Genomic DNA, 22,083 nt, shown 5'->3' on the forward strand with positions numbered 1-22,083 from the left:
GCCAGAGATGGGGCTCCCAGTCCTGCTGCTCCAAGGACCTTCATCCCATGAGTGAAAGCAATGCCTATGACCAGGGTGCACCGGTGCTGGATCACCAGCACGCAGAGGCTCTGTAGCACCTGTCCCTTCCTGCCAAGGGCACCTCTGTGGCCACATCACCCCAAACATTCTCACATGTAGCCAATGGGAGGTTCAGCCTTGACTAAGTTCTAAGTTCCAGAGATGTCTGGGTCCGGGCCACAACCGTAATACTAATCAAGGGGAGAAAGCTGGACTCGATCGGTATACCAGACAGGAAGGGCATAAGGGGTAGGACCAAGGAGCCCAGGGCTGGTCCCCTACTGAGGAAGTTCCTGCCTCACTGGTGCCACAACCAACAGATGCCAGATGGACCCACCAGTCGGGTCTCTCATTTAGCTTGTGCACAGAGCTTCTCCTGCCTCACCCACCTGTCACTCCTGGGCCCTAGTCCAGTCCACGCATCACACATGTCTCCAGATCTACCCTCCCCTGGTTAGTGGTTCATGGGCTCCTGCAGGCCCCTCCCACGCCAGCCTGGTAAGAGAGCCACCAAAGGTCTCCTTTGCAGCAAGTACCCAGGTGACCACTCACAGCAAAAGCGCTATAGATGTGCAGCATGTGACAGGAAGGAGCTCCCGGCACTCAAGGGTGGGAGTCACGCCTGAGAAACCACAGAGCCTGAGCTGCTGGGTGCAGGGAAGCAGACTGGCTATTAGTCACAAACCAGCCTCAAACTCTGACCACTATTTATTCTTAAAGGTAAACAGATTATCCCCATGCCTCACATGTGGGCTGCTTAAACTTCTATAGGCCACTAAGAATTCTGAAAAGAGAAGAAAGCATGCAAGATCTGTCTCAAGAACTCCACACTGACATACTTTTTTTGACAGGGTTTCCCTGTGTAACAGTCCTAGTTGTCCTGGAACTCGCTTTGTAGACAGGCTGGCCTTGAATTCACAAAGAGGCCTGCCTCTGCCTCTGCCTCCCAAGAGCTGGGATTAAAGGCGTGCGCCACCATTTCCAAGCCACACTGCCATACTTAGAAGACGAAATGCCCTGGGTGAGTCGCTTCTCTCTAAGCCCTGTTTCCTCATCTGTCTATCTGCCCAGTTGCTTGGTGTTTAGAAGACCAAGGACAGCCCTGAGTGATCCCCCTAGTTTACAGTAAGGACCAAATCAGAGAAGGACACATTATCACCATCACTACCGTCCACCATCACCATCACTACCATCCACCATCCGCCATCCCTACCGCCTGCCATCGCTATCACCATCCCTACTGTCCGCCATCACCATCCCTACCATCTACCATCACTACCGTCTGCGTCACCATCACCACCGTCAGCCGTCACCATCACTACCATCCAGCTACCGTCCTGTCCACTCCAGGAAGTGTCCCGGACTTGGGGCTCAAAGCCCTGTACCCCCATTTGGTCACTCACTCTAAGAGGCTAGTCACATCAACTGGACCCCAAACCTCAGTTTTCTTTTAGCTACAATTACTGCCTTTTGAGGTCATGGCAAAAACAATTCAAACCCAGAAGTCTCCTGGGTCCCTCCAATGTGCTGGGTACTCAGTGCGATCTTCTCTTCAGCTACACATGAATGCTGCAGAGAGGAAGGAAACCCTACAGGATGTTCAGGGCACAGGTGGGGGGAGGTTGGGGGTGTCACCCACCTTCCTCCCGTCGATGCTGCTCTCACTGCTTGGGTAGGCTCGCTTCCTGCGCACGTAGAAAAGCATGTCGTCCTGCCTGGGGGCCAGTTTCTCCATGAAGTAGGTAGAAAACATCCAGGTCCAGAAGACGATCCGGTCATCCTTGAAGCACCCTACAGGAGGAGGCCAGAGGAGTGAGAAGGGGCCCTCCTGGTCAAGCCTGGTCCTCCCCCCTGCATTTCTGGTCAGAGATCTGACAGGGCTGGGATGCTCTGCCCCTTCTCCCTTGGTGCCCGCCACCCTGACCCACGGGTATCAGAGAGGCTGGGGATGCCTCCCTGGAGGCCAAGGACTCCACCCAGCAGCAGCCTGACAGCCAGGGCTGCCAGGCCCCATTGCCTAGCCGATGAATCAGCGGCTTGTGAGGAGAGGAAAAGGGAAATCTAGAAGCGGTGAGGACGTCACTGGCGGGCTGGCTATGCTGCAAGGAGAAAGGCTTTGCTGGGGAAATCTTCACTGCAGACATCCCTAGCCCTCCCCCTCTGGCTGCGGTGGCAATCCCAAGGAGAACCCGACTTAAAGGGACAGCCAGTGCAGCTCAGCTGCAGGCAGGAAGGACCTGAGAGGACGCCAGACTGAGTCCCATTAGATTCCTTCAGATTTTTATTACAAAAGGTATTTCTGCATGATGAGTGAAATGTGAAGTCCTTTCCTGTACAAGACAGAAGAAACTCGCCCTCCACATATTGCTAAGGAAAATCTAGGTTTCTTCTTCGGCTCTGCCACTTTATTATGTGACAGAGGACAGGTGCCTAAGCTGCTGAGCCACAAAGCTCCTTACATGAGGATGAACGGCCGGTGCTGGGCACACAGCATGTCAGCAAATGTGGGCTCGCTCTCTCTAGGTGGATCAACACAAATCATCACCCTGTGCTACTCAACACATTAAACTCCTGAGTTTTTCTCTTTCCCCATCTCCCCCCACTGACCATGGAGAGCTAGCCCTAGTGCCTTGCTTCTGGGAAGGCCTATGTAGTAAGACACCCTCCACCATCCTCCGAAGCAATCAGTGGCCAGACCAGGGACTGATGGCAAGCAGAAGGTGCCAGCCATCACAGAACCGGGACTTCTCCCCCACCCACTGAGAGCAATGTGTGATCCTCCATGCCTGTCTGGTTCAACACACAGTGGGAGGGCTCAGGGTCAGCACACCTTGCCAGCCTCAAGTGACGGGGTAGGGCACAGGCTCACAGGCAGGGGTGAGGGACACATCCATTGGCATTGGAAATTCCTGCCTCCTTTCTGCACCAGGCAATGTCCAACTATGCACACACCATGAGATGAGGCAGAAGCATCTGTGGCCTGACAAACAGGGACCTGTGATTCAATCTAACCTGTGTCCCAGCCAGGCAACTCACAGGTGTCAGTCACAGAGGAAAGTACTGTCCTTTCTTGAAAGGAAAGGTCACTTGTGTTCCCTAATACAAGTCAGCTGTGGGACCAGGCTACAACTCTGTGACCAAGCACTTGCTGATCATGGGCAAGGTCAGGGGTTCTGTTCCCCAGGACCACAAAAGGTCACCTGGTAGTAGCTTCTAGGGCATCCAGGCAATTTACAATATTAACAAAACAGTGATAATGACCTTGGCCACGAATGAGTTAGGCAAAGACCTGTGTGGCCTGTAACAGTAAACCCTCACTGTCACTCAATGTCCTCAACTAACAGAGGAAGCTAAAGGATGTGCCCAGAGCTGCCTCATGGCCACACTAGGGCCTCGGAAAACCCATGCTCATGGATTTGCTGAGGAGCCAATCATGGAAACTGGGCAGTTCCATGGCCCAAGGAGCAGAAGGTGGGAGAGCCCTGTTCAGGGAAAGGTTGTGGGGCCAGGCAGGCGCACGTAGTCCACATACTTCAACACTGGAGCTGGAGCCACGGCTCTTTCAGAGGACTGGGATTTGGTTCCCACATGAGTTGGCTAACAATCGCCTGTAACTCCAGCTCCAGGGGACCCAATGCCCTCTTCTGGCCTCTGTGGGTGCCTGCACACATATGCACAGACACACATAATTGAAAATAATAAATCTTTAGACCTACCCCTCATGATTCAGGGGTCCTTGGGCCTCTTTTTCTCCTAATCTTCACCATGTGGTCATATTGAATAAATGTCCTTTTCCTACTCCTCACCATTGTCTTTTTCTTAACGTGTATTTATCTGTGTCATGTGTATGGGCATGTGTGCATCATGCCGTGGTGTATGGGGAAACTGGAGGACAACTGTGGGAGTCTGTTCTCTTCTTTCACCACCTGGGATCTGGGGCAGGGGTGGGGTCACACTCAGGCCACCAGACTTCGGCTAAGCCATCTCGCTGCCCTACTTGTCTGTTTAATGGGACTTCTATCTCAGCTTCTCCAGTGCTCAGATTAGAGGTGTGAGCCAGCATGCCTGGCCTACATAGACATTTTATTTTATTCTATGTGTATATGTGTCTTACCTGTATGTATGCCTGGGCACCACATGTGTGCCTGGTATCTAGAGAAGTCAGAGAGAACATCAGATGCCCTGGGACTAGAGCTATGGGCAGCTGTGAGCCACCATGTTCAGTTTTGGGAATTGAACTCGGGTCTTCTGCAAGAGCTGTCTGTGTTCTTAACTACTGAAACATCTCCAGTATCCTGGGTGGTATGTTTAAAAAGAATTTATTTATTTTTATTTTATGTGCACTGGTATATTGCCTGCATGTATGTCTGTGTGAGGATATCAGATCCCCTGGAATTGGAGTTACAGACAGTTGTGAGCTGCCCATGTGGGTGCTGGTATTGAACCTGGGTCCTCTGGAAGAGCAGCCAATGCTCTTAACCTCTGAGCCATCTTTATAGTCCCTCAAGTGGTATTTTTTTTGTTGTTGTTGTTGTTGTTTGTTTTGTTTTGGTTTTTCTATTCAGGGTTTCTCTGTAGCTTTTGAGCCTGTCCTGGAACTAGCTCTTGTAGACCAGGCTGGCCTCGAACTCACAGAGATCTGTCTGTCTCTGCCTCCTGAGTACTGCAACTAAAGGCATGTGCCACCACTGCTTGGTACCTAGTGGTGTTTTTAAAGGAAAAATTTGCCTTCTTAAAAATATCAGATTCAGCCAGGCAGTTGTGGTGCATGCCTTTAGTCCCAGCACTCAGGAGGCAGAGACAGACAGATCTCTGTGAGTTCGAGCCAGCCTGGTCTACAGAGCTAGTTCCAATACAGGCTCCAAAGCTACAGAGAAACTCTGTCTTGAAAAAGCAAAACAAAACAAAAAAGTAAGATTCATATAAAGCTTTCATAACTCAGTCCTCCCATGTCCAACTAGAGAACGAGGCGTGTATCCACAGAGAGGTTAGCACACACATGTGCACAGAGTTTTTCCTGAGAGCCCCCGTGGAAACTAGGAAAGTAGACACAGGAAATACAGCTGAACTGGCCAATGGCTTACAACTCCCCATAGCACCATGGGAGATCAGAATGATCACACACACAGGCCGGGCTCACAAGCCTAAATCCTGTGTGATTAAATTCATATGGTGTTTCAGAAAAAGGAAAAAGATTAAAGGCATAAAAAGCAGATGAAGCTGGATATGACCATATACACCTGTAACCCAGACTCCAGAGTTCAAGGTCATCTGGCTTATAAAAGATCTCATCTCAAAAAACAAAGAAACAAACAAACATCAAATGGGTGATTGTTTTAAAAAATAAAGTAATAGAAATGGAGAGAAGGCTCAGCAGTTAAAAGCACTGGCTGCTCTTGCAGAGGACCTGGATTCAGTTCCCAGCACCTGCAAAGAAGCTCACGACCATCTCTGTAACTCTGTTGCAGGGATCCAGCACCCTTTGTGAAGATCTGGCCTCCTTGGGCACTACACATATATGGGTACACTTACATACTTGCAGGCAGAACACTCATGCATGTAAAATAAAAATATGTAAACCTTAAAAAAGTAGAACAAAGCAAAACAAAATGTAACAAAACTAAACACACTGTTCTGTGGTAACGAGAGCAAATTAACAACTTTCAGAAGGTGGGAAGGATTCTGCAATTATTGGCATTTGCCAGTTATTAGGCAAATCACAGAATCACAGTATGTATGCTAAACCAAATGTCTGTTGACTATTTGATTATTAACTTACTTGAAGATCTGGGAACCAAACCAAGAGCCTCACTTGTGCTAAACAAGCCTTCTATTCTATTCCTAAGCCACACCCTCAGTCACACCTCCCTGTAAAGGCTGTGAAGACCACAAACAGACACAGGAATGTGGGCCACCAGGTAAAAAGGCAAAACTTAGCTGTAGACACACTGACTGCGCCACAAACCACAGGAAACCAGGAGCTGCAGGGACAGGACAGTGGGATCTGGTCAGCCTCCCCACTTGTCTTCCCTTCTCCACAAACCTAATCTATGGTTTGGTGTCACAAGCCTGGAGAGCATCCAGGGGGAGGGAGAGAGTCCTCTTCACAGGGAGAGAAAGATAGACACAGAGATGTGTTCCATGCCCAGAAGCTGAGCAGGGTAGATCTGACATAGAATTGCTAACCCCTGGGGACACAGAGCAATGCAGGCTTTGAAATCCTACAACATGATCCTGGTCCCAACTGTTTCCCACTCGGACTGCTCCAGTAACCTTCCACCTTCCCAGAACCTTGGTGAGGAACTTGGATGCAGCTGCCCTGTGTGCCTCTCTGACCAGCGGGGTGAAGTAATGAATGACAGTCTCCTGGCATCCTTTGGTCCTGTGGCACAGTCGCTGTCAGTGAACACACAAGAGGCAACTGAACTCTTGGCCTGCTGTTTCTCCCATAATAAGCGCTTCTTTCTTCTTTTCCCCAGGCCAGCCCAGCAAAAAATCCCCTCGGGGAGCTGCCTGGCTATCACAGACCTTTCTTTCTCCAGAACCCTATCTGTTCCCACCCTCCAGCCACCTCTGCTGGCAGAGGCTGCAGGTTTACCAACCAGAGTTCAGCGAGCACAAGCCCCAGGGCAGCAGACACAGCCTGAAGCTGAGCCACTCATTCGGGCAGCACCACGGACAGCTCTCAGCCGCTGGGCTCTTCCCTCCCAAGCTGGAGTCCTGATGGGCAGTTTTCCTTGCTGGGTGGGAAATCAGTGAAAACTGATTTCTAGTTCCAGGGGAACTCGAGGGGCAGGCTAGGAGCGAGCAACTCTGCCCATACTGTCATCAAGCAATCGATTCACAAACTTGCCTTATGATGGCTTCTGTCTAAGGCATTTTACTTAATGTGTCATTGACTAACATCAGGTGCATTCCAGCCCAAACAGAACAGAGCCGTGAGCCTGACCTCTTTGACCTTTGTGGAATTCTGAGGTCGGTCTGTGAGCCAGAGACTGGCAGTCTGTCAGACAGCTCTGCTGTTTACTGTCTGAGGTCTGAAAAGCAAGAGCAGTGTCTGTCACCTTGTTCGGGCCCAGCTGGAGACCTGTTTGTCAGGTGATGGTTCTCAGCACTTTGCAATGTCTGTCTTTTGTCAGGAGAGCAGGGCTGTGGGACGGCAACAGACTCTCCCATGAATGATTAGGTTAAAAACTAACTCTAGCTGAAGGAGGAAATGGAGGTGGTAAGGATGGAGCAGCGAACTTGCTCAGGAAATACTGTTACACAAAAGTGAAATTTAACTAAGGGAGTGTGCCTCTCCCAGGCAGTTCAGAGACAACCTGGGCTGACAACACAAATTAAGCCCTGTGCCTCTTACTGGGAGGAGCATAGTTCTGCCAGGTGAGGAGGACAACCCTAGTACTGGCCCAGGAAAAGCAGCCTTGGTCTGTCTTGGGATAACTATGGCAGTAAGTATTTCTACATTGTAAATCTCCCCGTTTGTCCCGACAACCAGACCTTGAAGCGCTGTCTCTTGGAGCACATGTCACTGCTCCAAGTGTAACGGGGGCCATGCACCTATGTAGACAAAGATTCCTGCTCGGGGCCAGCTCCCTTTTGTGTATCAGCCAGAATGGGTTGTGTGCTTTTATTAAAGAGTTTTCCCTTTATTAGATCTCTGAGTGCTGGAATGACTTCTCGCTGGGAAGGCATACAAATATTATAACACAATAGCCAGCTCCAAATAGGGCCGTCAAACAGCTGCCTTTCCTGCCCAGCAACTTCTGATTCTCCTGAACTGACAGGTGGAAAGGGCACACAGTAAGGAGCACCAGGCCTGGGCCTCCCGAACCCTCACCCTTGGGTTCTCTGCCTCTGCAGGTGCCCCACCTCACTATGCACTGTAATGGTGAAGAGGCGGGTGAGGGACCAGCAGCTCCACAGCACAGAGCTGAGCAGGGTAATGGTGCCCCATGTTCTGCGGTTTATAAAGAACTTTGGCTCTTACCCTTCAGACCCCCTTGTCAACCTCAGGAGGATAACCTCAACATAATGTGAAGTCAGCCATTCAATATATGATATTGTGGGTGGCTGGGTGACATAGGATCTCTCTACAGAGCCCTGGCTGTCTTGAAACTTGCTATGTAGACCAGACTGTTCTTGAACTCACAAAGATCCGCCTGCCTCTGCCTCCCGGGTAATAGAATTAAAGGTATGCACCACAATGCCCAGCTTTTTTATTTTTATGAAGACACTGCTTATGTGGGCTAGGTTGACCTTCACATTGCTATGAACAGGGATGGCCTTGAATTCCCTCTACCTCACAAGTGCGAACATGACAGGCATATACCACTACACTGGGTTTATGCGGTCCTGGGGACCAAATTTAGGCCTTCATGCATACTACGTAAACACTCTACTGAGTCACGCTCCCAGCCCTAAACCTGCCCTTTTTTTCAACACGAGGCCTCAGTGGCAGACTGGAGAGCTGAGACTCAAACCCAGCTCCTCAAAAGAGAACTTGCTTTTTCCATCGTCCTACATAGAGACATGGGCAGAGCCAGGATCCTCCTCGCTGATAAATCATGAGACTAAGGAGCCCCCGAGGTCGTGTGGTGAATGGCCGGCTCCTCCTCGTGCTCTGAGCCCCAAAGAACAGCTCTGCCCTCCCTGCCACTGTGTGAGTGGCCACAGCAGCCAATGTGCTCCGAAGTGCTTGGAGCTTCAAGGAACACAGAGAAATATGTGGGCAGGATGCTTCCTGTGCCAGGGTCTGCAGATCCACTTCTCTGCAGTGGACCAACTTACAGACTCCAGTTATCCCCCACAGAGATGGTTCTCAAACACTCAGTGAAAAGAAAGGGGACATGCTATCTCACGAGGCTTGTCATGCACAGGCCATCTCACTGCCAAGCTGGAGAAGCCTCTATGGGACCAGTTAGAATTGCTTTGGTCCACGCGCCTGCCTTCTGCCTGTCTGGGTAAGTGACCCAACCATCAGCAAGATTCCTGCAGTCGCCATGGAGAAGATCACACGAGGTGGTCAAGGACTGCTATGTTGCCGCAGTACTGACTCCATACACCCCCAGGAGGGCAGGGCTGTCGGCTCACGGGCAACTCCAGCTTCTCACACATTACTAGAGCCCACAAAACCTGTACATTCTTTTTATGAGATAGACAACTGACTCCAAGACAACATGCCCAGGCACATATACTCAATAAAACCACATAAGAGATCAACATTAAAACCTTAAACGCAGACCTGGTGTGACAGTTAGCAGCCATAATCCCAGCACAGGGGCAGGAGGATCGGAAGTTCAAGGTCATCCTCAGCTATGAATGAATATGAATTCAGGACCAGCAATAAATACATAAAACCCTGACTCAAAACAGCAACAATAAATCTTAACTGAGGTACTAGACAGGACCCAGAAATCCACTAAGAACATGTTACTGCCTAAACAAGATTTAATTAGCAGTGCAAGAATAATCTTATATTAGGCTTACCAATGTATTCACATCTATTTATAGTTCAAGAGAGAAATAAGGCAAGATCATAGATGCTGGGAGAACAGTCAAGTCCAATTCCCATTCCTGATGTCCTTGTGCCTAGAGAGGAGGCTCAATGGTTAGGAGCACTGGCTGCTCTTGGATGACCCAGGAGATCCAGTGTCCTCTTCTAGCCTCCAACATCTGTGCTCATATGATCATACCCACACAAGACATGGGCATACACATAATTAAAAATAATAAAAAAATCAATCTTTTAAAATGAGAAAGGTGGAGAACAATTGAGGAAAATCCTTAATATCAGTCTCTGGTTCCCACATGAATATACCCCCAAGTACACACGCATACACACTGCCACAGGAACATGTACGCACACATGCATAAACACATGTACACAAATATGCACACACACATACACGTTTTCAGTGTTTAAATAAATACAATTTGTGTGTTGTTATTTCGGGTGTTAAGCTAGCCGTGCGGGAGCAGGGCGGGATGAAAAGCAGGCCTGCTCGCCTCCTCACTACCGCCTACAGAATGGGAAAAGATTTTCACCAACCCCACATCGGACAGAGGACTGATCTTCAAAATATACAAAGAACTCAAGAAACTGGTCATCAAAATAACAAATAATCCAATAAAAATTGGGGTACAGACCTAAACAGAGAACTCTCAAAGACGAATTTAAAACGGCTGAAAGACACATAAGAAAATGTTCAACATCCTTAGCCATCAGAGAAATGCAAATCAAAACAACTCTGAGATTCTGCCTTAAACCTGTAAGAATGGCCAAGATCAAAAACACTGATGATAACTTATGCTGGAGAGGTTGTGGGGTAAAGGGAACACTCCTCCATTGCTGGTGGGAGTACAAACTGGTACAACCCCTTTGGATATCAGTATAACAATTTCTCAGAAAATTAGGAAACAACCTACCTCAAGACCACTTTTGGGTATATACCCACAAAGGATGCTCAGTCATACCACAAGGATATGTGTTCAACTATGTTCACAGCAGCATTACTTGTAATAGCCAGAACCTGGAAACAACCTAAACGCCCCTCGACTGAAGAATGGGTAAAGAAAATGTGGTACATTTACACAGCAGAATACTACACAGCAGAAAAAAATGACATCTTAAAATGAATCTAGAAAACACCATATTGAGTGAGGTAACCCAGACCCAGAAAGACAAATATCCTATGTACTCATTCATAAGTAACTTATAGACATAAAACAAAGAAACACCAGCCTCAATTCACAAGTCCAGAGAACCTAGACAAGAAAAAGGACCCTAAGAGAGACATACATGGATCCAATCTACATGGGAAGCAGAAAAAGACAGGATCTCCTGAGTAAACTGGGAGTGTGGGGATGATGGGAGAGGAGAGAAGGGAAGTGGAGAGGAAGGGAGGGGAGCAGAGAAAAAAATATAGCTCAATAAAAAAAACAATAAAAAATAATTGTCTTATATATTTTGAATTCTGTATCTTAAGTTGATCTACTAAAAAAAATAACCAAAAATAGCTGAACATGATGCCCACATATGATCCCAACACTCAGGAGACTGAGGCAGGGGAACTGAGAATTGGAGGTCAGCCTTGACTGCTCAGTAAGATCCCCAACTCAGAAAACAAACAAAAGGAACCAAAACAGGGATTCTGGAGATGGCCCAGTGAAGTGACTGCCACAAAAGCCTGACAACGTCCCAAAACCCATGTGCATATGGACTGCCAGCACAGGGATGAGAGGCAGGCTAATCCCCAGGGCTTGCTAACCAGCCAGCTAGTCTGGCCAGATCAGCCAGCCCAAGATTTAGTAAGAAACTCTGTCTCAAAAAATGAAGTGGAGGGAAACTGTGGAAGATACCCATTGTCAACCTTAGGCTTCTACACAATACACATACACACACACAAAATAAAAACAAACCAAAGCGCGCGCGCGCACACACACACACACACACACACACACACACACACAAATAAAAAGGTACCAAGACATTTTCAGCAGCTATAGTTAGCAAATGCCAGAATGTAATACAACTTAAAGACTAGAAAATTATTTACATCAAGAGAGGGAGACAGAACATAGAAAGTGAACATATATAATACTTATAAGAACATGTTTTGCTTTGCTTTTAAATGCCTACAAAGACTGAAAGAACGTATCCAAATGTCCAGAGTGACTCTGGAGCCATGGAGCTGAGGTTCCTTCCTGTTTCCCAGTTTTCTGTCCCAGATTTAGAAACACATTAAGGCTTCCTGAATGCCAAACACCATGCTAAACTTCCCTCCCATCTCACAATTCCATCAGCAGGTGTTTTGTTTTTTGCTTTAATCAGACAGGGATGCTGCAGCAAGGAAAGGCTACCTAGGAGCACAGTTAGCCCCAGCTGGACTAAGAACTCAGCACCCACCCAGCACCTATCACTGCTGAGTGTGGAGCACTCCAAGTGCCCCCTGATCAGGCTGTTGGCAGATGGAGCCCACAGCTAGGCTAGGAGCAAGGGCTGGATGCAGGGTATGCGCCCTGGCCCACTGAGGGGAGTTCAGCTGGGGGCTCAGTGGAAACTGTAAGATCAGAAGGCAAAGAGGGAATAGAAGTGATTGGAGCAGCATTCAAGGTCATTGCAGGGGAACCTGGGCCAAGGGAAGACAGGAAAAGCCCAGAAGCCCAGCCTAGCCAGGAGCTGGAGCTGGAGGAGCCGACCTTGGACACTCTGGCTGCCAGTCAGTGCTTACCCTCCAAGGATAAACCTCTGAACAGTCTGATGGTATCTCTCCGCTGTGGCATGTGCATGCTAGCTTCTGGTCTGGACCCAATCACCCCATGGGTTGCACAGACAAGGTCCTCCCGAGAGCACACCCCCGAGAGAGGGTTCTGGACGCCTCCCAAGAGCAGAGGCCAGGGAGTCAACTTTCTTTGACGAGAGTCAAAGGGTGACCCTTGATCCTCTGGGCAGGATGAATAGGCTTCTGTGGCCTCAATAGGCCTTTTATCATCTTGTGCCTGGGTGCTGAGGGCTCTTCCTCACTGGGACACAAAGCACAAAGCTGTCCTAGGAGGCCAGGCTGCCCTGATGAGGCCCTGGATGAAGAACTGGTCATTCAGGTCCCATGTGAGCAATCCCAAGGGAAGTGGGGGGTGTGGGTGATGTGGATGGTCAAATCAGGCTGAGCTGGTAAGGTATCTTCTTCAGGAAATCCAGGTTCCCGTACCACATGAGCTACACTCTCCAGACAGCACCCACAAATCTGCCCTGCATTCCCTAAATACAGTAGCCAGCTTTGGCCCAGTTCCCTGACCAAATACCTCCTCAGAGGCCACACCTCCCTGTGACAGCAGCTCTGTGCTCAGCTCCTGGGGTCCATCTGCACACTCATCTCCACGCCAGGGTGCTTCTGACTGGCTACACCCTGGGGCTGGATCCCTTTTGAGTGCCCATTCTGATCTGATCTTCATTCATACGATGGGAAACTGAGGCACAAGGCCCGAGTCACCAGTCAGGCATGCCATAGCAGCTTTGTGGCAGGATCAGACCACTGCCCATAGACATCTGCCTTCAAGGCCACCCCTTCGGCCCCTTCCCGCCTTGTCACAATGATTTCTCACTTCCCACCTATGAGGGTCTTTGCACCTGGCTAGACAGAGGTAGGCGGCCAGCAAATGTGATGTCAAACACATGAACACATGGTGTATACTTAGAGACACTAAGGCAAATTTACACACACACACACACACACCCCAAAACCACCATCCACAAGAACACAATGAAAATCCTCAGAACCCACTTCACAGTCAGGAAACCAGGTGCCGACTTCCAAGCTGCCTAGCAAGGTCATGCACTCTGCAGCTCTCCCCTTGCTAGGGAGGGTGTGAGATTCCTCTGGGGCGGCCTGCAGGATTCCAGGTCCCACAAAGCCATCCTTTATGCTCCCTGTGCAGCAGCAATGCCACAGAACCACCCATGTGACCAGCACAGCAGAGCAACTGCCACATCACCACCCACGGCCTGCCTCCAGACTGCTGTGATGTTCCCTGGCACATCTTGTCAACTGAGAGGTCTCCAGATGCAAACCCCCACCTCTGGGGTCACCACTATAGTGGCCTTCATCTAGTTCTATAACACTTCCCAGGGTGCCCTGACCCAATGGGAACTGTGGGCCTCCTGAGATAACCACCTAGCACCTCCATCTCTCCAGGCTGGAGGCTATTTTTCCACAGCCCGGTCCCTATCCCCCTCCTCTCATTTCCTTCCACTCATGCACTGCAGAGCAGGAGTTGAGTCCCAGGCCTCAGACACCAGAGCCTACCCTCCCCAGACTCTCCCTGACCAGTGCAGAGGTCAGCACCCAGGCTAGAAACTTCGGCCTCACTATTCATTTATTCCTTCACCGTATGGTCTGTGCCAGGCGCCAGTCAGGATCCAGGCACCCTAGCTCCTCCATCCATGTGGCTACACCTTGTCTACACTGGGCCCAGTACCAGCTAGCTGCAGGCTCTGCGGGCCCAGGTGTGCCCAAATGCGCTAAGCTTTTCCCACGTGCTCAGATAAAGAACCAGTGCACAGAACAGGGCTCAGTGCACCTCCAGGCCTGGGAAGACCCCAAGTGCTAACAAGCCCTGGTCTTCCCCTGACCTCACAGTCATCTAGGCACTCCCTTCGGGAACAAAACAAACCCAAACACGCCTTTCCCACTGCCAGGTGATCCTCCCTGCAAGCTCTTCATCTCTCGCTCCACACAGAGCTACTTCCTCCTCCTGGAATGGCCCACTTCATCACCAAATCTCTTTCAGTTCCCTCTTCTGCTCTCACTTCTGCGACTACCCACCCTCTGAAAACCAGGGTCTGGTGCTTCCTCATGTGCCAATCCAGGACAGGGCTGTCCAGAAAAGAACAGAGCACCAAGGGGCAGCCTCCAATACAGCTGGGTCCAAGTGCGAGCATGGACAGCCACAGCTTCAAATCCAGGAGATTTAGGTTCCTGCCTACTGCTCCTGGGAGTGCCTGAGCAACCGCCTCAATCCCCCTAAGTCTCACTGGCTCCCTGTGCCAGCCGGGGTGGCACTCCCTACAGAAAGGGAACAGTGCAGGTAGCTGAGAGCTCTGCTGCTCAGAGCACTCTCCTGGGTGCGGGGCTCCCCTGACAGAGCCCTGGGAAAGAGGGTGACCTCAGCTGAGCACAGCTGCAACACCAGCTGAGGCTGATTCATCCCACCAGGTTCCCTTCCGGGAGAGGACTCCCAGGAGAGCTGGGGGGAGGGGGCAGGAGTACTCTGGAATCCCAGCCCCACCTCCCTGACTGGCAGAATCTGGATCTCCTGAGTCAGCAGCCCTAGCAAGTCAACCGGGACTCTGTCTGAGGCTCCAAATGTGGAGTCCCAGCTCTCACAGGATGGTAAGACACCAAGGACTGAAATGCACCTCTAACTTGTCTTTCTTCCTTCGAGTCTGTTGTCCCGGAACCCAAGCACACACATGGTCCTACTGATGGCCTTAAGCAATGGCCCTGCTGGCCAACAGTACTTTCCACAGGGGGTGAGGTTTTTAGCAGTCTTTAAGAACATAACAGGTAAACCGGGCAGCACACACCTTTAATCCCAGCACTCGGGAGGCAGAGGAGGCATATCTCTGTGAGTTCGAGGCCAGCTTGATCTACAGAGGAGTTCCAGGGTAGATTCTAAAGCTACACAAAGAAACCCTGTCTTGAAAAAACAACAAAACAAATGAGCATAACAGGATATCCTGGCAGTGGTGGCACACACCTTTAATCCCAGCACTGAGGAGGAAGAGACAGCAGGATCTCTCTGAATTTGAGGTCAGCCTTGTCTACAAAGTGTTTCAGGACAATCAGGGATACACAGAGAAACCCTGTCTCAAAAAAAAAAAAAAAACAACAAAAAATCAACAACAACAACAACAAGAGAGAGAGAGAGAGAGAGAGAGAGAGAGAGAGAGAGAGAGAGAGAGAGAGATAGGCTTTGAGCAGATGTCCCAGAACTTCAGGGGGCAGTTGTGACTGGTTCCTCATTCACTTAAGAGGAAACCAAGAGTTGATGGGAAGAAACCATGCCCTGTCCCCACAGACCATCTCCGAGATGCCCTGAGGCTAGTGTAGTTTACCCCTCATTCCCTGAAGATAGACACCCAAAGCCCAGCCCACCCTTAATCAAAGAAATCTCTTTTCCCACTGAGGCTCTGCTCAGAAGGAAGCCCCCGTCAAAGGCCTGCTCCCCAAGACCTGACACCCTCTCCACTCAAGAGGCCTCTTCCATCAAACCCCACACCCGATACAGCTCTACATCCCTCCCTGAGTACCGTGGGGGTGACTTGGGCACTGTCCATTGAGCTGGCCCAAGAAGGTACACAGTAGAGCTGGTACAGGAAGGGGCACAGGTGGGTATGGGGAGGAGCCTGGTGGCAGCACACAAAACAGGGCTCAGTGCACCTCCAGGCCTGGGAAGGCCCCAAGTGCTAACCAGCCCTGGGTCTTCCCCTGACTTCACAGTCATCTAGGCACTCCCTTTGGGAGCAAAATAGGAACAGGAGGAGGGACTGGAGGCAAGTTCCTACAGTCCCAGGAAGGGCTCCAGAGGGCCTTGAGCTGTCCAATAGACGGGCAGGAAGACAATTCCAGGCAGAGCAAAGTGAAGGAGTCCTGGAACCTCCTGAGTCATCAAGCGAAGCAGAGAGCACTAAGCACTAAGAGCATCAAGAAGTCATTAAAGGTGTGACCAGCAGAAGTGACAGACAGGTGGCTACTGTGGGCCACCACGGATGGAGAGTGATGGCTCAGCAACACCACCTAAGTTGGCACTGCCCAGTGAACATAGGACAAGGAAGGCCATCTCTGGGCTTGTGGCCTAGGACATACTGAGGGTGCTGTGAGAACTCTCCCCATGGAAGAGGAAACACAATTCTATCCCTCCCTTCCTTATAGGTCCCAAGGCAAAGCCAAGGATGATTCCACCAAAGGCCAGCTTGGGGACCAATGAGCTAACCTGGCTTACTTACAAAGAGTAGGTGACCCCAAAGTAAGCGCACCACTGAGAAGTCTCACCCAGCATAGAGGACTTCTCCATGGCTGTGTGGATGGAATCCCCCCTCAGTTAGCTTCCGCACTCCACCACTTCCCAAGGCCAAGAGGCCACTGTCCGGACATCAATTCATCTATGCACAGGGCAGTGGAAAAGCCACAGGTGTGAAAGCTCAAGCTCTGCCCTCCTGCTCAGGCCTCTCCTTTCCAGTAAGCTCCATGCTCTTGGCGGCAGGTGAATCATGGTTCAGCTCTACACACTGGCTTCAGAAAACCGTGAGCTGCAAACTCAGACGACAGTGACAGCTGCACACACAGATGTGCACTGGAGAGGGGATAAGGCTCTGTAGGTAGAGTGTTGTGCTTATCGTTTGCAAAGCCTTGGGTTCCATCCTGGCAACATACAGGTCTCAGTGTGATGGGTCACAGCTATAATCCTAGCCCTCGGGAAGTAGAGAAGGATCATAAATTCAAAGTCATCCTCAACAACAGGGTGAGTTTGAGATTATGAGCCTGTCTAAAACCAAATGAACAAAAAGACATGGGCTGGACAGGCAGGAACTGCAAGAAGGTGAGACTCTCTCAAGCACAAAGGTCTCTTATGGCTCTTGCTGCAAAGGTACCTATGAAGCAAAGCTTTTAGAAAGATCTAGAAGACAAGTCCAGCCCAAAACCACCTCAAGCGCACTGTCTATCACTGAATTTCTACGCCATCCACTACAGGAACAGCGCCTTGGTAGTGAGGAGAGGTGAGTGTGGAGGTGAGAGCCTCTGGTGAAGATTAGGCTTCTCTCCGAGTCTACAGGCAATCCCAGATGTTGAGAGGAGAGAGCTTTGGGGTCTCCTTTCATCCCAAGTGTGGAAAGTATTGTCAACATTCAAATTCTGCCCAAACACTCAGGTTTCCATAGACAGGAACAGCACCATCACCCAGCAGAGACCAAGACTACACTCTCCCTTCACACACACACACACACACACACACACACACACACACACACACACACACACACCGCTTCAGGCGGACACTAGTCATTTGGCAGCAGCATTAAATAGTGTTGAAGGCATCAAGCCCATGTGTGGTTCACACCTGTAATCCCAGTCCTGTGCAGGATGAGGTGGGTGGCTCGCCATGAGATCAAGGGCAGCCGGCTCTCCATATATACCACAACCCTTTCTCATATAAATGAATAAGCCAGCTGGGGGTTTGTCTCATCCCTTGCCAGGGGAGAGGCTTTGGAGTTGAGGAGATGGCTCAGCTAGGAAGGTGCTTATTACAAAAAGATCTGAGTGCTGGGATTAAAGGCAGGAGCCACTGCCTCCTGGCTTCTGGGCTCCATTTTTTTCTGTTAGTTTTTCTACAAAATGTGGAATCTGTTCTTATTTCTCAGGGAGTTGCAAGGATGGAAAGAGACATGGCTTACAAGACTGCACACTTAGAAGCCCTGCTGGGTGTAAGTGTAACCAGGAGTAGAAGGGAGGGGCAGGTGCTGCTGGGTACTAGTAGGCATGCAGTGTGGGAGGGAGTCAAGTGGACATGCAGGTGTCATGGGGAGCCAGACGGGGCTGTGATCACAGGCCCAGCTCCCAGGGCTCAACATCCTTAGCTGGGAACAAAGGGCTCTGAGCCCCCAGAAACAGGACAATCCAGAGATCCAAGGCAAAGCTCTCTCAAGGGAACAGATCAACAGGGTGCCTGACTGTGAGCCTCATCTGGTGCCACTACTTCCTCAGCTCCTTGCACACACGAATTCAGTACACTCCTTCCTCAGCTCCTTGCAAACATGATCTCACTACACTCCTTCCTCAGCTCCTTGCACACACGATCTCTCAGTACACTCCTTCCTCAGCTCCTTGTAAACATGATCTCACTACACTCCTTCCTCAGTTCCTTGCACACACGATCTCAGTACACTCCTTCCTCAGCTTCTTGCACACACGATCTCACTACACTCCTTCCTCAGCTCCTTGCACACACGATCTCTCAATGTGGGCTTCTTCCCAGGTTCCTTGCATGCACTACTACTCCCTACTTCAGTTCCCCTTCCTTTCTGTTTGGCGCCAATGTTTAAAAATTTTCCCTGTGAATTTGGTGAGCATCTGTCCTCTAGCAATGGCCCTAGCCCAACCCTTGGAGGTCAGACTCTAGGCCAATATAGAAACCTATTTATGAAGCTGAGCTAAGTTACTAACGAGATAGAACCAATTAGATAAATTATGTCACAGCCACTCAACTATTGTGGAGTTTTTAATACTTTTAAAGATTTATTTATTTGTTTGTTTGTTTATTATGTATACAGTGTATTGCCTGCACATATGCCTGCAGGTCAGAAAAGGGCACCAGATCTCATTATGGATGATTGTGAGCCACCATGTGGGTGCTGGGAATTGAACTCAGGACCTCTGGAAGAGTAGTCAGTGCTCTTAGCTGCTGAGCCATTTTCTCTAGCTCCTGGGTTTTTTAGTTTAAAATGTTTGATGTTTACACAATTTTGAGACTGGGTCTCATAAGCAGCCCAGGCTATCTCAAAACACACTGTGTAGACTGGACAGGCCTCAAAGTCAAAGTGATCCTCCAGTGTTTGGGGAATACAGTTGCATATTACAGTATCCAGAAAAATTGCTTATCTTTTAAAAATTATTTTATTCATTCATTTATTCATTTGTTAGACAGGGTATCAATCACTATATAGCCCTGGCTGGTCTGAAACTCACAGACACCAACCTGCCTCTGCCTCCTGAGTGCTGGGATTAAAGGCACGTGCTAGCATACCAGCAAATTAGCTCTTTTTAATTGGCTAGCTTGTTTGGTGACTTGGAGCATGCTTTTTAAGAAGCGTCCCATGGAGCTAGCTTCTCCTCAGTGGACTCCTGGCTCAGCTGATACTCAGGAGCTTTCCCAGCTCAGTGAAGGAGGAGGGAGCCTCTGCATCAGAAGTCCGAGGGTGGGAAATGACTCAGCCAAGCCACGGAGCAGGGCAGCACAGTATTGCCACCCAGGCTCCGCGATGCCGAGAAGGCTGGCTGCAGATGGCCGTGCAGTTGTGACCACAGTCTCCTTAGAGCCCAAAGCCCAGAGTCCTCAGGTGCCCTCGAGGACACAGGGTTTCCACTTCACCAGTGCCTCAACGTTGCTCCAGTCCTAGGACTAGCAGAAGGCAGAATCACAGGCCTGAAAATAGGTGCTACCACCCTGCACAGACACACTTCCTCCACCATGCTGGCCCACAACCAGTTAGCAGCCATCAGGTTGAAGAGCTGCCATCCCATGAAAGACTTGCCCAGTGACCGCAACACAGCCTGAACCTCGGAACAAGAAGCTGTCTCTTCAGAGGCTTTGCCCTCAGCTCACTAGCCCACCCCCATTCTTGGGACTACCTTCCCTTTCTTAGCAATCCTATGAGCAGACATCCCAAAGACGTCCTTACCCCGGGCATCAGCTCAGCCTGGGCTGGTCCACCAGAGCGTATGCTGGGCCGTTATACCATGGTTCATTTTCTACCTGCTGCTTTTCTATGTAATTCCAAAGTATCCACAGAGCCTGTCTCCTTGTTCAAAGTCAGGACATAGAGGTAGTGCTTGGCTGGGGTCCCATAGTCCTCTTCCCTTCCAGCCATACCTCCCACAGAATCCCCAGCCACCACTTAAACCCAGCTACATCTGCCTAGAAAAATGCCAGGTCAGCTGGGGTTGCACAGGGCCCACCCCAATTCAAAAGGTGATCCCAGGAACCTGGCACGTGAGAGCATTGCCTCCCTGAAGGCATAAGCTCCTCCGTCTTTCCTCAACCTTCTCCAGGTTGCCTCTCACTGGCCTCAGCTGGAGCTGGCCAGGCCTCCCAGCTCTGTGACCCCAGGAGAGCCCATCCCCTCTGAAGTGCAGCTTCCTCGCCTTGTGAAAGGGTGTGAAGGGAGAGCCAAGCTACAGAAAATGCTACAGATGCAAGAGCATCTGGCCTATGGCACAGTGGGTGCAGAGTTCCATATGGTAACACCTGCCCGGGCCCAAAGTCACACCTACAAAGCTCCCAGAAGCCAGGCCTGAGGAAGTACCAAATTATCAGACTCAACCCAACCACTGCTCCAGCCTTAACTCTCACAGCCCAAACGGCCCACCATCTCCTCCTCCATCCAGGCCCGCCCAGACTCAGGTCGGCCCAGGGGCCAACAACATTCACAAACCCCTCGCCTGGGTAGTCCAGTGACTTTAATTCTTGTGTCTATGACCCTTTCCCTTGGTCCATCTCAGCCAAGTAGCTGTATAGGCCAACTGCCAGACACTGGACACACTGGCATGATGAGGACAGGTCTGGGGGGGCTCTGATCTGTGCACAGCCTGACCTCAGGTATATCTCGCCACTTGTGGTCGAGGCACAATACCACCCCTCCACATCTGTGTTCCAGGCAGTGCCGTGAGACCTACCGCTTAGGTACACTTCAGGGGTAAACAGAAGGAACGAACATGAAGCACTCCCCCCGACCTGCAGCAATCTACACAATCTGCAAGGCAATGAAGCCCAACACCGGGGCATGAGGCCTCCAAAAGTACTCAGCCAAAACGGGGACAAAGGCAAGCAGCAAGACGTGGGCCCCAGCACCCCCCACCCCGAGAACACACACTGATTGGTGAAGCAAACTGCCTACTTGAGAAGGACCCTGCCTGTGTTGCCACCCAGGGCCCAGGAGAAGCCCCACCCCTACGAGAAGCAGTGGGCCTCTGGGTGGCTGCATCAGATGCGTGGGCACCAAACCACTCAGGGAAACCAGAGCTCCCTGGGAGCCATAAGGAGTTTCCTAGGGAAGCATCAAAATCTTGTATGGGCAGCCACAACCTTGGCTGCTTGCAGCAGGGTTTTCACTTAACCTAGCAATCACCTATGCAGCTCTCTTCTCTCTCCCGAGAGACCGTGTCCTTGCAGTGAAGGAAGGACCAGCCTCAATCCCTGGCACACAGCAAGTGCTCAAAAAATTATTTTGACTGAGACCATCATAGAAGAGAGTTTAAAAAAAATCAGATTTGTATGTAGCTACAAGGTGCCTTTTATCCTGAGAGCCAAGTGACCATCCTTATGCAGGTAGGGCCAGCAATTTCATGCCAGCTCATAAACACACACCGACTCAGACAGGACAATAGCTGCCCCTGGACACCTCAGAACCACATCAGGAGGAGGACACTTCAGCCTGAGAGGACACTGCATAGCTCTGAGTAACAAGCTTTAGTTAAACACCTAGATTCATTTAGAATGGGCTGGGAGTGTCACTCAGTGATAAAGCATGTGTTTAGCACTAAGCATGAGGCTCTCGGTTCAATTCCCAACACCAATAAATTTATTAATAGACCCAACAGGTTGTCACAGCGGTAAAGTGAGGATTACAAGATGGAATCCGAGGTACAAAACTGAAACACAACAACCAAACAAAACTGCACTGCGACCCACAGGCTGAGTGGGCAACTGACTGCATGCCAGGTGTTGACTCAGACAGAGTTCCGAGTT

The 22,083-nt window shown here is 50.2% G+C and overlaps 1 protein-coding gene across 3 annotated transcripts in view; it reads right to left on the reverse strand.

The window, feature by feature from the left end:
- Positions 1-22,083, reverse strand: part of Kiaa0930 (KIAA0930 ortholog) — a 39,889-nt gene that overhangs the window by 14,859 nt on the left and 2,947 nt on the right. For 2 of the 3 annotated variants that reach the window (XM_075960229.1, XM_075960228.1), the window contains exon 2: positions 1,700-1,851. In XM_075960229.1, coding sequence (XP_075816344.1) covers positions 1,700-1,851 — 152 coding nt within the window. Of the gene's footprint in view, positions 1-1,699; positions 1,852-1,988; positions 2,162-22,083 lie in introns of those variants that run through there. The other variant, XM_075960230.1, reaches the window with a different exon arrangement.

The sequence above is a fragment of the Microtus pennsylvanicus genome, chromosome 2 (assembly GCF_037038515.1).
Source record: "Microtus pennsylvanicus isolate mMicPen1 chromosome 2, mMicPen1.hap1, whole genome shotgun sequence".
Lineage (NCBI taxonomy): Eukaryota > Metazoa > Chordata > Mammalia > Rodentia > Cricetidae > Microtus > Microtus pennsylvanicus.